A 14,975-nucleotide genomic window follows, 5' to 3' on the forward strand; every position below is an offset into this window, starting at 1 on the left:
GTGTTGCACTGTCGGAGGGTCAGTGCTGAGGGAGCGGGCACTGTCGGAGGGTCAGTGCTGAGGGAGCGGGCACTGTCGGAGGGTCAGTGCTGAGGGAGTGTTGCACTGTCGGAGGGTCAGTGCTGAGGGAGCGGGGGCACTGTCGGAGGGTCAGTGCTGAGGGAGCGGGCACTGTCGGAGGGTCAGTGCTGAGGGAGCGGGCACTGTCGGAGGGTCAGTGCTGAGGGAGCGGGCACTGTCGGAGGGTCAGTGCTGAGGGAGCGGGCACTGTCGGAGGGTCAGTGCTGAGGGAGCGGGCACTGTCGGAGGGTCAGTGCTGAGGGAGCGGGCGCTGTCGGAGGGTCAGTGCTGAGGGAGCGGGCGCTGTCGGAGGGTCAGTGCTGAGGGAGCGGGCGCTGTCGGAGGGTCAGTGCTGAGGGAGTGTTGCACTGTCGGTGGGTCAGTGCTGAGGGAGCGGGCGCTGTCGGAGGGTCAGTGCTGAGGGAGCGGGCGCTGTCGGAGGGTCAGTGCTGAGGGAGCGGGCGCTGTCGGAGGGTCAGTGCTGAGGGAGTGTTGCACTGTCGGTGGGTCAGTGCTGAGGGAGCGGGCACTGTCGGAGGGTCAGTGCTGAGGGAGCGGGCACTGTCGGAGGGTCAGTGCTGAGGGAGTGTTGCACTGTCGGAAGGTCAGTGCTGAGGGAGCGGGCACTGTCGGAGGGTCAGTGCTGAGGGAGCGGGCACTGTCGGAGGGTCAGTGCTGAGGGAGCGGGCGCTGTCGGAGGGTCAGTGCTGAGGGAGCGGGCGCTGTCGGAGGGTCAGTGCTGAGGGAGCGGGCGCTGTCGGAGGGTCAGTGCTGAGGGAGCGGGCGCTGTCGGAGGGTCAGTGCTGAGGGAGCGGGCGCTGTCGGAGGGTCAGTGCTGAGGGAGCGGGCGCTGTCGGAGGGTCAGTGCTGAGGGAGCGGGCGCTGTCGGAGGGTCAGTGCTGAGGGAGTGTTGCACTGTCGGAGGGTCAGTGCTGAGGGAGCGGGCACTGTCGGAGGGTCAGTGCTGAGGGAGCGGGCACTGTCGGAGGGTCAGTGCTGAGGGAGCGGGGGCACTGTCGGAGGGTCAGTGCTGAGGGAGCGGGCACTGTCGGAGGGTCAGTGCTGAGGGAGCGGGCACTGTCGGAGGGTCAGTGCTGAGGGAGCGGGCACTGTCGGAGTGTCAGTGCTGAGGGAGCGGGCACTGTCGGAGGGTCAGTGCTGAGGGAGCGGGCGCTGTCGGAGGGTCAGTGCTGAGGGAGCGGGCGCTGTCGGAGGGTCAGTGCTGAGGGAGCGGGCGCTGTCGGAGGGTCAGTGCTGAGGGAGCGGGGGCTGTCGGAGGGTGAGTGCTGAGGGAGCGGGCGCTGTCGGAGGGTCAGTGCTGAGGGAGCGGACGCTGTCGGAGGGTCAGTGCTGAGGGAGCGGGCGCTGTCGGAGGGTCAGTGCTGAGGGAGCGGGGGCTGTCGGAGGGTCAGTGCTGAGGGAGCGGACGCTGTCGGAGGGTCAGTGCTGAGGGAGCGGGCACTGTCGGAGGGTCAGTGCTGAGGGAGCGGGGGCTGTCGGAGGGTCAGTGCTGAGGGAGCGGGGGCTGTCGGAGGGTCAGTGCTGAGGGAGCGGGGGCTGTCGGAGGGTCAGTGCTGAGGGAGCGGGGGCTGTCGGAGGGTCAGTGCTGAGGGAGCGGGCGCTGTCGGAGGGTCAGTGCTGAGGGAGTGTTGCACTGTCGGAGGGTCAGTGCTGAGGGAGCGGGCACTGTCGGAGGGTCAGTGCTGAGGGAGCGGGCGCTGTCGGAGGGTCAGTGCTGAGGGAGCGGGCGCTGTCGGAGGGTCAGTGCTGAGGGAGCGGGCGCTGTCGGAGGGTCAGTGCTGAGGGAGCGGGCGCTGTCGGAGGGTCAGTACTGAGGGAGTGTTGCACTGTCGGTGGGTCAGTGCTGAGGGAGCGGGCACTGTCGGAGGGTCAGTGCTGAGGGAGCGGGCACTGTCGGAGGGTCAGTGCTGAGGGAGTGTTGCACTGTCGGAGGGTCAGTGCTGAGGGAGCGGGGGCACTGTCGGAGGGTCAGTGCTGAGGGAGCGGGCACTGTCGGAGGGTCAGTGCTGAGGGAGCGGGCACTGTCGGAGGGTCAGTGCTGAGGGAGCGGGCACTGTCGGAGGGTCAGTGCTGAGGGAGCGGGCACTGTCGGAGGGTCAGTGCTGAGGGAGCGGGCACTGTCGGAGGGTCAGTGCTGAGGGAGCGGGCACTGTCGGAGGGTCAGTGCTGAGGGAGCGGGCACTGTCGGAGGGTCAGTGCTGAGGGAGCGGGCACTGTCGGAGGGTCAGTGCTGAGGGAGCGGGCACTGTCGGAGGGTCAGTGCTGAGGGAGCGGGCACTGTCGGAGGGTCAGTGCTGAGGGAGCGGGCACTGTCGGAGGGTCAGTGCTGAGGGAGCGGGCACTGTCGGAGGGTCAGTGCTGAGTGAGCGGGCACTGTCGGAGGGTCAGTGCTGAGGGAGCGGGCACTGTCGGAGGGTCAGTGCTGAGGAAGCGGGCACTGTCGGAGGGTCAGTGCTGAGGGAGCGGGCACTGTCGGAGGGTCAGTGCTGAGGGAGCGGGCACTGTCGGAGGGTCAGTGCTGAGGGAGCGGGCGCTGTCGGAGGGTCAGTGCTGAGGGAGCGGGCGCTGTCGGAGGGTCAGTGCTGAGGGAGCGGGCGCTGTCGGAGGGTCAGTGCTGAGGGAGCGGGCGCTGTCGGAGGGTCAGTGCTGAGGGAGCGGGCGCTGTCGGAGGGTCAGTGCTGAGGGAGCGGGCGCTGTCGGAGGGTCAGTGCTGAGGGAGCGGGCGCTGTCGGAGGGTCAGTGCTGAGGGAGCGGGCGCTGTCGGAGGGTCAGTGCTGAGGGAGCGGGCGCTGTCGGAGGGTCAGTGCTGAGGGAGCGGGCGCTGTCGGAGGGTCAGTGCTGAGGGAGTGTTGCACTGTCGGTGGGTCAGTGCTGAGGGAGCGGGCACTGTCGGAGGGTCAGTGCTGAGGGAGTGTTGCACTGTCGGAGGGTCAGTGCTGAGGGAGCGGGCACTGTCGGAGGGTCAGTGCTGAGGGAGCGGGCACTGTCGGAGGGTCAGTGCTGAGGGAGCGGGCGCTGTCGGAGGGTCAGTGCTGAGGGAGCGGGCGCTGTCGGAGGGTCAGTGCTGAGGTAGCGGGCACTGTCGGAGGGTCAGTGCTGAGGGAGCGGGCACTGTCGGAGGGTCAGTGCTGAGGGAGCGGGCACTGTCGGAGGGTCAGTGCTGAGGGAGTGTTGCACTGTCGGAGGGTCAGTGCTGAGGGAGCGGGCACTGTCGGAGGGTCAGTGCTGAGGGAGTGTTGCACTGTCGGAGGGTCAGTGCTGAGGGAGCGGGCACTGTCGGAGGGTCAGTGCTGAGGGAGTGTTGCACTGTCGGAGGGTCAGTGCTGAGGGAGCGGGGGCACTGTCGGAGGGTCAGTGCTGAGGGAGCGGGCACTGTCGGAGGGTCAGTGCTGAGGGAGCGGGCACTGTCGGAGGGTCAGTGCTGAGGGAGCGGGCACTGTCGGAGGGTCAGTGCTGAGGGAGCGGGCACTGTCGGAGGGTCAGTGCTGAGGGTGCGGGCACTGTCGGAGGGTCAGTGCTGAGGGAGCGGGCACTGTCGGAGGGTCAGTGCTGAGGGAGCGGGGGCTGTCGGAGGGTCAGTGCTGAGGTAGCGGGCACTGTCGGAGGGTCAGTGCTGAGGGAGCGGGGGCTGTCGGAGGGTCAGTGCTGAGGTAGCGGGCACTGTCGGAGGGTCAGTGCTGAGGGAGTGTTGCACTGTCGGAGGGTCAGTGCTGAGGGAGAGGGCGCTGTCGGAGGGTCAGTGCTGAGGGAGCGGGCGCTGTCGGAGGGTCAGTGCTGAGGGGAGCGGACGCTGTCGGAGGGTCAGTGCTGAAGGGAGTGGGCACTGTCGGAGGGTCAGTGCTGAGGGAGCGGGCACTGTCGGAGGGTCAGTGCTGAGGGAGTGGGCACTGTCGGAGGGTCAGTGCTGAGGGAGCGGGCACTGTCGGAGGGTCAGTGCTGAGGGAGTGTTGCACTGTCGGAGGGTCAGTGCTGAGGGAGCGGGCGCTGTCGGAGGGTCAGTGCTGAGGGGAGCGGACGCTGTCGGAGGGTCAGTGCTGAAGGGAGTGGGCACTGTCGGAGGGTCAGTGCTGAGGGAGCGGGCACTGTCGGAGGGTCAGTGCTGAGGGAGCGGGCACTGTCGGAGGGTCAGTGCTGAGGGAGCGGGCACTGTCGGAGGGTCAGTACTGAGGGAGTGGGCACTGTCGGAGGGTCAGTACTGAGGGAGTGGGCACTGTCGGAGGGTCAGTGCTGAGGGAGCGGGCGCTGTCGGAGGGTCAGTGCTGAGGGAGTGGGCACTGTCGGAGGGTCAGTGCTGAGGGAGCGGGCGCTGTCGGAGGGTCAGTGCTGAGGGAGCGGGCACTGTCGGAGGGTCCGTGCTGAGGGAGAGTCGCACTGTCGGAGGGTCAGTGCCTGAGGGAGCGGGCACTGTCGGAGGGTCAGTGCTGAGGGAGCGGGCGCTGTCGGAGGGTCAGCGCTGAGGGAGCGGGCACTGTCGGAGGGGTCAGTGCTGAGGGAGTGCCACACTGTCGGAGGGTCAGCGCTGAGGGAGCGGGCACTGTCGGAGGGTCAGTGCTGTGGGAGCGGGCACTGTCGGAGGGGTCAGCGCTGAGGGAGTGCCACACTGTCGGAGGGTCAGCGCTGAGGGAGTGCCACACTGTCGGAGGGTCAGCGCTGTGGGAGCGGGCACTGTCGGAGGGGTCAGTGCTGTGGGAGTGCCACACTGCCGGACGGTCAGTGCTGAGGGAGCGGACACTGTCGGAGGGTCAGCGCTGAGGGAGCGGGCACTGTCGGAGGGTCAGCGCTGAGGGAGCGGGCACTGTCGGAGGGTCAGCGCTGAGGGAGCGGGCACTGTCGGAGGGTCAGCGCTGAGGGAGTGCCACACTGTCGGAGGGTCAGCGCTGAGGGAGCGGGCACTGTCGGAGGGGTCAGCGCTGAGGGAGTGCCACACTGTCGGAGGGTCAGCGCTGAGGGAGCGGGCACTGTCGGAGGGTCAGCGCTGAGGGAGCGGGCACTGTCGGAGTGGTCAGTGCTGAGGGAGTGCCACACTGTCGGAGGGTCAGCGCTGAGGGAGCGGGCACTGTCGGAGGGTCAGTGCTGTGGGAGCGGGCACTGTCGGAGGGGTCAGCGCTGAGGGAGTGCCACACTGTCGGAGGGTCAGCGCTGAGGGAGTGCCACACTGTCGGAGGGTCAGTGCTGTGGGAGCGGGCACTGTCGGAGGGGTCAGTGCTGTGGGAGTGCCACACTGCCGGACGGTCAGTGCTGAGGGAGCGGGCACTGTCGGAGGGTCAGCGCTGAGGGAGCGGGCACTGTCGGAGGGTCAGCGCTGAGGGAGCGGGCACTGTCGGAGGGTCAGCGCTGAGGGAGTGCCACACTGTCGGAGGGTCAGCGCTGAGGGAGCGGGCACTGTCGGAGGGGTCAGCGCTGAGGGAGTGCCACACTGTCGGAGGGTCAGCGCTGAGGGAGTGCCACACTGTCGGAGGGTCAGCGCTGAGGGAGCGGGCACTGTCGGAGGGGTCAGTGCTGTGGGAGTGCCACACTGCCGGACGGTCAGTGCTGAGGGAGCGGACACTGTCGGAGGGTCAGTGCTGTGGGAGCGGGCACTGTCGGAGGGTCAGTGCTGTGGGAGCGGGCACTGTCGGAGGGTCAGTGCTGAGGGAGCGGGCACTGTCGGAGGGTCAGTGCTGAGGGAGCGGGCACTGTCGGAGGGTCAGCGCTGAGGGAGCGGGCACTGTCGGAGGGGTCAGTGCTGAGGGAGTGCCACACTGTCGGAGGGTCAGCGCTGAGGGAGCGGGCACTGTCGGAGGGTCAGTGCTGAGGGAGCGGGCACTGTCGGAGGGTCAGTGCTGAGGGAGCGGGCACTGTCGGAGGGGTCAGTGCTGAGGGAGTGCCACACTGTCGGAGGGTCAGCGCTGAGGGAGCGGGCGCTGTCGGAGGGTCAGCGCTGAGGGAGCGGGCGCTGTCGCAGGGTCAGCGCTGAGGGAGCGGGCACTGTCGGAGGGTCAGTGCTGAGGGAGCGGGCACTGTCGGAGGGTCAGTGCTGAGGGAGCGGGCACTGTCGGAGGGGCCAGTGCTGAGGGAGTGCCACACTGTCGGAGGGTCAGCGCTGAGGGAGCGGGCGCTGTCGGAGGGTCAGCGCTGAGGGAGCGGGCACTGTCGGAGGGTCAGCGCTGAGGGAGCGGGCACTGTCGGAGGGGTCAGTGCTGAGGGAGTGCCACACTGTCGGAGGGTCAGCGCTGAGGGAGCGGGCACTGTCGGAGGGTCAGTGCTGTGGGAGCGGGCACTGTCGGAGGGGTCAGTGCTGAGGGAGTGCCACACTGTCGGAGGGTCAGCGCTGAGGGAGCGGGCACACTGTCGGAGGGTCAGCGCTGAGGGAGTGCCACACTGTCGGAGGGTCAGTGCTGTGGGAGCGGGCACTGTCGGAGGGGTCAGTGCTGTGGGAGTGCCACACTGCCGGACGGTCAGTGCTGAGGGAGCGGACACTGTCGGAGGGTCAGCGCTGTGGGAGCGGGCACTGTCGGAGGGTCAGCGCTGAGGGAGCGGGCACTGTCGGAGGGTCAGCGCTGAGGGAGCGGGCACTGTCGGAGGGGTCAGTGCTGAGGGAGTGCCACACTGTCGGAGGGTCAGCGCTGAGGGAGCGGGCACTGTCGGAGGGTCAGTGCTGAGGGAGCGGGCATTGTCGGAGGGGTCAGTGCTGAGGGAGTGCCACACTGTCGGAGGGTCAGCGCTGAGGGAGCGGGCACTGTCGGAGGGTCAGTGCTGAGGGAGCGGGCATTGTCGGAGGGGTCAGTGCTGAGGGAGTGCCACACTGTCGGAGGGTCAGCGCTGAGGGAGCGGGCACTGTCGGAGGGTCAGTGCTGAGGGAGCGGGCACTGTCGGAGGGTCAGTGCTGAGGGAGCGGGCACTGTCGGAGGGGTCAGTGCTGATGGAGTGCCACACTGTCGGAGGGTCAGCGCTGAGGGAGCGGGCACTGTCGGAGGGTCAGCGCTGAGGGAGCGGGCACTGTCGGAGGGGTCAGTGCTGAGGGAGTGCCACACTGTCGGAGGGTCAGCGCTGAGGGAGCGGGCACTGTCGGAGGGTCAGTGCTGTGGGAGCGGGCACTGTCGGAGGGGTCAGCGCTGAGGGAGTGCCACACTGTCGGAGGGTCAGCGCTGAGGGAGTGCCACACTGTCGGAGGGTCAGTGCTGTGGGAGCGGGCACTGTCGGAGGGGTCAGTGCTGTGGGAGTGCCACACTGTCGGAGGGTCAGCGCTGAGGGAGCGAGCACTGTCGGAGGGTCAGTGCTGAGGGAGCGGGCACTGTCGGAGGGTCAGTGCTGAGGGAGCGGGCACTGTCGGAGGGTCAGTGCTGAGGGAGCCGGCACTGTCGGAGGGGTCAGTGCTGAGGGAGTGCCACACTGTCGGAGGGGTCAGTGCTGAGGGAGCGGGCACTGTCGGAGGGTCAGTGCTGAGGGAGCGGGCACTGTCGGAGGGTCAGTGCTGAGGGAGCGGGCACTGTCGGAGGGGTCAGTGCTGAGGGAGTGCCACACTGTCGGAGGGTCAGCGCTGAGGGAGCGGGCACTGTCGGAGGGTCAGCGCTGAGGGAGCGGGCACTGTCGGAGGGGTCAGTGCTGAGGGAGTGCCACACTGTCGGAGGGTCAGCGCTGAGGGAGCGGGCACTGTCGGAGGGTCAGTGCTGTGGGAGCGGGCACTGTCGGAGGGGTCAGCGCTGAGGGAGTGCCACACTGTCGGAGGGTCAGCGCTGAGGGAGTGCCACACTGTCGGAGCGTCAGCGCTGAGGGAGCGGGCACTGTCGGAGGGGTCAGCGCTGAGGGAGTGCCACACTGTCGGAGGGTCAGCGCTGAGGGAGTGCCACACTGTCGGAGGGTCAGTGCTGTGGGAGCGGGCACTGTCGGAGGGGTCAGTGCTGTGGGAGTGCCACACTGCCGGACGGTCAGTGCTGAGGGAGCGGACACTGTCGGAGGGTCAGTGCTGTGGGAGCGGGCACTGTCGGAGGGTCAGCGCTGTGGGAGCGGGCACTGTCGGAGGGTCAGCGCTGAGGGAGCGGGCACTGTCGGAGGGTCAGCGCTGAGGGAGCGGGCACTGTCGGAGGGTCAGTGCTGAGGGAGCGGGCACTGTCGGAGGGTCAGTGCTGAGGGAGCGGGCACTGTCGGAGGGGTCAGCGCTGAGGGAGTGCCACACTGTCGGATGGTCAGCGCTGAGGGAGCGGGCACTGTCGGAGGGTCAGTGCTGAGGGAGCGGGCACTGTCGGAGGGTCAGTGCTGAGGGAGCGGGCACTGTCGGAGGGTCAGCGCTGAGGGAGCGGGCGCTGTCGGAGGGTCAGCGCTGAGGGAGCGGGCGCTGTCGCAGGGTCAGCGCTGAGGGAGCGGGCGCTGTCGGAGGGTCAGTGCTGAGGGAGCGGGCACTGTCGGAGGGGCCAGTGCTGAGGGAGTGCCACACTGTCGGAGGGTCAGCGCTGAGGGAGCGGGCGCTGTCGGAGGGTCAGCGCTGAGGGAGCGGGCGCTGTCGGAGGGTCAGTGCTGAGGGAGCGGGCGCTGTCGGAGGGTCAGTGCTGAGGGAGCGGGCGCTGTCGGAGGGTCAGTGCTGAGGGAGCGGGCGCTGTCGGAGGGTCAGTGCTGAGGGAGCGGGCGCTGTCGGAGGGTCAGTGCTGAGGGAGCGGGCGCTGTCGGAGGGGCCAGTGCTGAGGGAGTGCCACACTGTCGGAGGGTCAGCGCTGAGGGAGCGGGCGCTGTCGGAGGGGTCAGTGCTGAGGGAGTGCCACACTGTCGGAGGGTCAGCGCTGAGGGAGCGGGCACTGTCGGAGGGTCAGTGCTGAGGGAGCGGGCACTGTCGGAGGGGTCAGTGCTGAGGGAGTGCCACACTGTCGGAGGGTCAGCGCTGAGGGAGCGGGCACTGTCGGAGGGTCAGTGCTGTGGGAGCGGGCACTGTCGGAGGGGTCAGTGCTGAGGGAGTGCCACACTGTCGGAGGGTCAGCGCTGAGGGAGCGGGCACACTGTCGGAGGGTCAGCGCTGAGGGAGTGCCACACTGTCGGAGGGTCAGCGCTGAGGGAGCGGGCACTGTCGGAGGGTCAGCGCTGAGGGAGCGGGCACTGTCGGAGGGGTCAGTGCTGAGGGAGTGCCACACTGTCGGAGGGTCAGCGCTGAGGGAGCGGGCACTGTCGGAGGGTCAGTGCTGTGGGAGCGGGCACTGTCGGAGGGGTCAGCGCTGAGGGAGTGCCACACTGTCGGAGGGTCAGCGCTGAGGGAGTGCCACACTGTCGGAGGGTCAGTGCTGTGGGAGCGGGCACTGTCGGAGGGGTCAGTGCTGTGGGAGTGCCACACTGTCGGAGGGTCAGCGCTGAGGGAGCGGGCACTGTCGGAGGGTCAGTGCTGAGGGAGCGGGCACTGTCGGAGGGTCAGTGCTGAGGGAGCGGGCACTGTCGGAGGGGTCAGTGCTGAGGGAGTGCCACACTGTCGGAGGGTCAGCGCTGAGGGAGCGGGCACTGTCGGAGGGTCAGTGCTGAGGGAGCGGGCACTGTCGGAGGGTCAGTGCTGAGGGAGCGGGCACTGTCGGAGGGGTCAGTGCTGAGGGAGTGCCACACTGTCGGAGGGTCAGCGCTGAGGGAGCGGGCACTGTCGGAGGGTCAGTGCTGTGGGAGCGGGCACTGTCGGAGGGGTCAGCGCTGAGGGAGTGCCACACTGTCGGAGGGTTAGCGCTGAGGGAGTGCCACACTGTCGGAGGGTCAGTGCTGTGGGTGCGGGCACTGTCGGAGGGGTCAGTGCTGTGGGAGTGCCACACTGCCGGACGGTCAGTGCTGAGGGAGCGGACACTGTCGGAGGGTCAGTGCTGAGGGAGCGGGCACTGTCGGAGGGTCAGCGCTGAGGGAGCGGGCACTGTCGGAGGGTCAGCGCTGAGGGAGTGCCACACTGTCGGAGCGTCAGCGCTGAGGGAGCGGGCACTGTCGGAGGGGTCAGCGCTGAGGGAGTGCCACACTGCCGGACGGTCAGTGCTGAGGGAGCGGACACTGTCGGAGGGTCAGTGCTGTGGGAGCGGGCACTGTCGGAGGGTCAGTGCTGTGGGAGCGGGCACTGTCGGAGGGTCAGTGCTGAGGGAGCGGGCACTGTCGGAGGGTCAGCGCTGAGGGAGTGCCACACTGTCGGAGGGTCAGCGCTGAGGGAGTGCCACACTGTCGGAGGGTCAGTGCTGTGGGAGCGGGCACTGTCGGAGGGGTCAGTGCTGTGGGAGTGCCACACTGTCGGAGGGTCAGCGCTGAGGGAGCGGGCACTGTCGGAGGGTCAGTGCTGAGGGAGCGGGCACTGTCGGAGGGTCAGTGCTGAGGGAGCGGGCACTGTCGGAGGGGTCAGTGCTGAGGGAGTGCCACACTGTCGGAGGGTCAGCGCTGAGGGAGCGGGCACTGTCGGAGGGTCAGTGCTGAGGGAGCGGGCACTGTCGGAGGGTCAGTGCTGAGGGAGCGGGCACTGTCGGAGGGGTCAGTGCTGAGGGAGTGCCACACTGTCGGAGGGTCAGCGCTGAGGGAGCGGGCACTGTCGGAGGGTCAGCGCTGAGGGAGCGGGCACTGTCGGAGGGGTCAGTGCTGAGGGAGTGCCACACTGTCGGAGGGTCAGCGCTGAGGGAGCGGGCACTGTCGGAGGGTCAGTGCTGTGGGAGCGGGCACTGTCGGAGGGGTCAGCGCTGAGGGAGTGCCACACTGTCGGAGGGTTCGCGCTGAGGGAGTGCCACACTGTCGGAGGGTCAGTGCTGTGGGAGCGGGCACTGTCGGAGGGGTCAGTGCTGTGGGAGTGCCACACTGCCGGACGGTCAGTGCTGAGGGAGCGGACACTGTCGGAGGGTCAGTGCTGAGGGAGCGGGCACTGTCGGAGGGTCAGCGCTGAGGGAGCGGGCACTGTCGGAGGGTCAGCGCTGAGGGAGCGGGCACTGTCGGAGGGTCAGCGCTGAGGGAGTGCCACACTGTCGGAGCGTCAGCGCTGAGGGAGCGGGCACTGTCGGAGGGGTCAGCGCTGAGGGAGTGCCACACTGTCGGAGGGTCAGCGCTGAGGGAGTGCCACACTGTCGGAGGGTCAGTGCTGTGGGAGCGGGCACTGTCGGAGGGGTCAGTGCTGTGGGAGTGCCACACTGCCGGACGGTCAGTGCTGAGGGAGCGGACACTGTCGGAGGGTCAGTGCTGTGGGAGCGGGCACTGTCGGAGGGTCAGTGCTGTGGGAGCGGGCACTGTCGGAGGGTCAGCGCTGTGGGAGCGGGCACTGTCGGAGGGTCAGCGCTGAGGGAGCGGGCACTGTCGGAGGGTCAGCGCTGAGGGAGCGGGCACTGTCGGAGGGTCAGCGCTGAGGGAGCGGGCACTGTCGGAGGGGTCAGTGCTGAGGGAGTGCCACACTGTCGGAGGGTCAGCGCTGAGGGAGCGGGCACTGTCGGAGGGTCAGTGCTGAGGGAGCGGGCACTGTCGGAGGGTCAGTGCTGAGGGAGCGGGCACTGTCGGAGGGGTCAGTGCTGAGGGAGTGCCACACTGTCGGAGGGTCAGCGCTGAGGGAGCGGGCGCTGTCGGAGGGTCAGCGCTGAGGGAGCGGGCGCTGTCGCAGGGTCAGTGCTGAGGGAGCGGGCACTGTCGGAGGGTCAGTGCTGAGGGAGCGGGCACTGTCGGAGGGGCCAGTGCTGAGGGAGTGCCACACTGTCGGAGGGTCAGCGCTGAGGGAGCGGGCGCTGTCGGAGGGTCAGCGCTGAGGGAGCGGGCGCTGTCGGAGGGTCAGTGCTGAGGGAGCGGGCGCTGTCGCAGGGTCAGTGCTGAGGGAGCGGGCACTGTCGGAGGGTCAGTGCTGAGGGAGCGGGCACTGTCGGAGGGGCCAGTGCTGAGGGAGTGCCACACTGTCGGAGGGTCAGCGCTGAGGGAGCGGGCGCTGTCGGAGGGTCAGCGCTGAGGGAGCGGGCGCTGTCGGAGGGTCAGTGCTGAGGGAGCGGGCGCTGTCGGAGGGTCAGTGCTGAGGGAGTGTTGCACTGTCGGTGGGTCAGTGCTGAGGGAGCGGGCACTGTCGGAGGGTCAGTGCTGAGGGAGCGGGCACTGTCGGAGGGTCAGTGCTGAGGGAGTGCCACACTGTCGGAGGGTCAGTGCTGAGGGAGTGCCACACTGTCGGAGGGTCAGTGCTGAGGGAGCGGGCGCTGTCGGAGGGTCAGTGCTGAGGGAGCGGGCGCTGTCGGAGGGTCAGTGCTGAGGGAGCGGGCGCTGTCGGAGGGTCAGTGCTGAGGGAGCGGGCGCTGTCGGAGGGTCAGTGCTGAGGGAGCGGGCGCTGTCGGAGGGTCAGTGCTGAGGGAGCGGGCGCTGTCGGAGGGTCAGTGCTGAGGGAGCGGGCGCTGTCGGAGGGTCAGTGCTGAGGGAGCGGGCGCTGTCGGAGGGTCAGTGCTGAGGGAGCGGGCGCTGTCGGAGGGTCAGTGCTGAGGGAGCGGGCACTGTCGGAGGGTCAGTGCTGAGGGAGCGGGCGCTGTCGGAGGGTCAGTGCTGAGGGAGCGGGCACTGTCGGAGGGGCCAGTGCTGAGGGAGTGCCACACTGTCGGAGGGTCAGCGCTGAGGGAGCGGGCGCTGTCGGAGGGTCAGCGCTGAGGGAGCGGGCGCTGTCGGAGGGTCAGTGCTGAGGGAGCGGGCACTGTCGGAGGGGTCAGTGCTGAGGGAGCGGGCACTGTCGGAGGGTTAGTGCTGAGGGAGCGGGCACTGTCGGAGGGTCAGCGCTGAGGGAGCGGGCACTGTCGGAGGGTCAGCGCTGAGGGAGTGGGCACTGTCGGAGGGTCAGTGCTGAGGGAGCGGGCACTGTCGGAGGGGTCAGTGCTGAGGGAGCGGGCACTGTCGGAGGGTCAGTGCTGAGGGAGTGCCACACTGTCGGAGGGTCAGTGCTGAGGGAGCGGGCACTGTCGGAGGGTCAGTGCTGAGGGAGCGGGCACTGTCGGAGGGTCAGAGCTGAGGGGGGGGGCACTGTCGGAGGGTCAGTGCTGAGGGAGGGGGCACTGTCGGAGGGTCAGTGCTGAGGGAGCGGGCACTGTCGGAGGGTCAGTGCTGAGGGAGTGCCACACTGTCGGAGGGTCAGTGCTGAGGGAGCGGGCACTGTCGGAGGGTCAGTGCTGAGGGAGCGGGCACTGTCGGAGGGTCAGAGCTGAGGGGGGGGGCACTGTCGGAGGGTCAGTGCTGAGGGAGGGGGCACTGTCGGAGGGTCAGTGCTGAGGCAGGGGGCACTGTCGGAGGGTCAGTGCTGTGGGAGCGGGCACTGTCGGAGGGTCAGTGCTGAGGGGAGTGGGCACTGTCGGAGGGTCAGTGCTGAGGGGAGTGGGCACTCTCGGAGGGTCAGTGCTGAGGGAGCGGGGGCTGTCGGAGGGTCAGTGCTGAGGGAGCGGGCACTGTCGGAGGGTCAGTGCTGAGGGAGCGGGCACTGTCGGAGGGTCAGTGCTGAGGGAGCGGGCTCTGTCGGAGGGGCAGTGCTGAGGGAGCGGGCACTGTCGGAGGGTCAGTGCTGAGGGAGCGGGCACTGTCGGAGGGTCAGTGCTGAGGGAGCGGGCTCTGTCGGAGGGTCAGTGCTGAGGGAGCGGGCACTGTCGGAGGGTCAGTGCTGAGGGAGCGGGTCACTGTCGGAGGGTCAGTGCTGAGGGAGCGGGCACTGTCGGAGGGGTCAGTGCTGAGGGAGCGGGCACTGTCGGAGGGTCAGTGCTGAGGGAGCGGGGGCGCTGTCGGAGGGTCAGTGCTGAGGGAGCGGGCACTGTCGGAGGGGTCAGTGCTGAGGGAGCGGGCACTGTCGGAGGGTCAGTGCTGAGGGAGCGGGGGCGCTGTCGGAGGGTCAGTGCTGAGGGAGCGGGGGCTGTCGGAGGGTCAGTGCTGAGGGAGCGGGGGCACTGTAGGCGGTGCTGCTACCGACAGCTGTTGTTGGTCTTCTGTCTCACCTGTTTATTAGCTTCATCGAAAAAGACGTTATTGACGGTGGAGACCTTCTCGAACTGCACGGGTGTGTCACTCAGCTCCAGGTAATGATCGTCCATTGGGGCCTCCATCATCTTCACAACCGGCTCAGCCTCCCGCCGCCCATTTACATCCGACTCTCCCCGCATTGCGCACGCGCGCCACCGCCGCCCCGGGGCCTCCGCGCACGCGCAACTCTCGTGCCGGAAAACCGCGCGTGCGTGTTGCCGTCTCTTCGTCCCCAGCCCTCCCTTCCCCAAGGCTGGGTAGTGACAGCAATGGTGTGGTGTTTCTCCTTAGCACAGCTAGGTCAGGTATCATGCAGAAAAAACACAGGGTTGTTCACTTCATTCATGGAAACAGATCTGCAGGGGATTTCTTGAATGGTGATAGCAACAGTTTAATTAATTAATTGTTGTAGGTCCCCAAGTACAGTTGAAAACTTTGTTTACAAGCAGTACAGGCAGATCACAATCAGAAAGGATGATGTGCAGATTATAGTTTGGAAATAACCTTAGGACGGGGGCACACGGGTTACATCGCACAACGTTAGCAACATCAGCGTTGTTTGAAGTTAGAGAGGCCATTCATTCGTCTGATGATGGCTGGGCAGAAGCTGTTCTTGAGAACCTGGTGGTACAGTTCAGCTTCTTCTGCCTGACGGAAGAAGTTGTAAGAGATCATAACCGGGAATGGGATGGGTCTTTGATGATTTTGGCAGCCTTTCAGCCGCAGCGAGCCGTGTAAATGGAGTACATGGATGGACGTGATGGTCTGGGCTGTGCATGTTCTGTAGTTTCTTCCAGTCCTTTCTTACAGCGCACTTGTGATACCAGGCCATTATGTGCCTGAGCAGTATCCTTTCAATCTTGCATTCTAGAAGTTGGTGAAGGTCCTTATAGACACACCAAATTTCCTGAGCCACCTGAGGAAGAAGAGGCATTGTTATGCCTTCTTGACCATCACATCTCAGTGGCAAGTCCAGGACAGATTGT

General features: G+C 67.6%; 1 protein-coding gene across 4 annotated transcripts in view; it reads right to left on the minus strand.

Annotated features, from left to right (window-relative positions):
* rmc1 (regulator of MON1-CCZ1) overlaps positions 1-14,160 on the minus strand; it is a 134,851-nt gene extending 120,691 nt beyond the window's left edge. For all 4 annotated transcript variants that reach the window (XM_048530000.1, XM_048529999.1, XM_048530002.1 and 1 more), the window contains exon 1: positions 13,965-14,160. In XM_048530000.1, the coding sequence (XP_048385957.1) occupies positions 13,965-14,129 (165 nt within the window). In that variant the 5' untranslated portion in view covers positions 14,130-14,160. The remainder of the gene's footprint in view (positions 1-13,964) is intronic.
* Positions 14,161-14,975: the final 815 nt, after the last annotated feature.

This window comes from Stegostoma tigrinum, chromosome 5, assembly GCF_030684315.1.
Source record: "Stegostoma tigrinum isolate sSteTig4 chromosome 5, sSteTig4.hap1, whole genome shotgun sequence".
Lineage (NCBI taxonomy): Eukaryota > Metazoa > Chordata > Chondrichthyes > Orectolobiformes > Stegostomatidae > Stegostoma > Stegostoma tigrinum.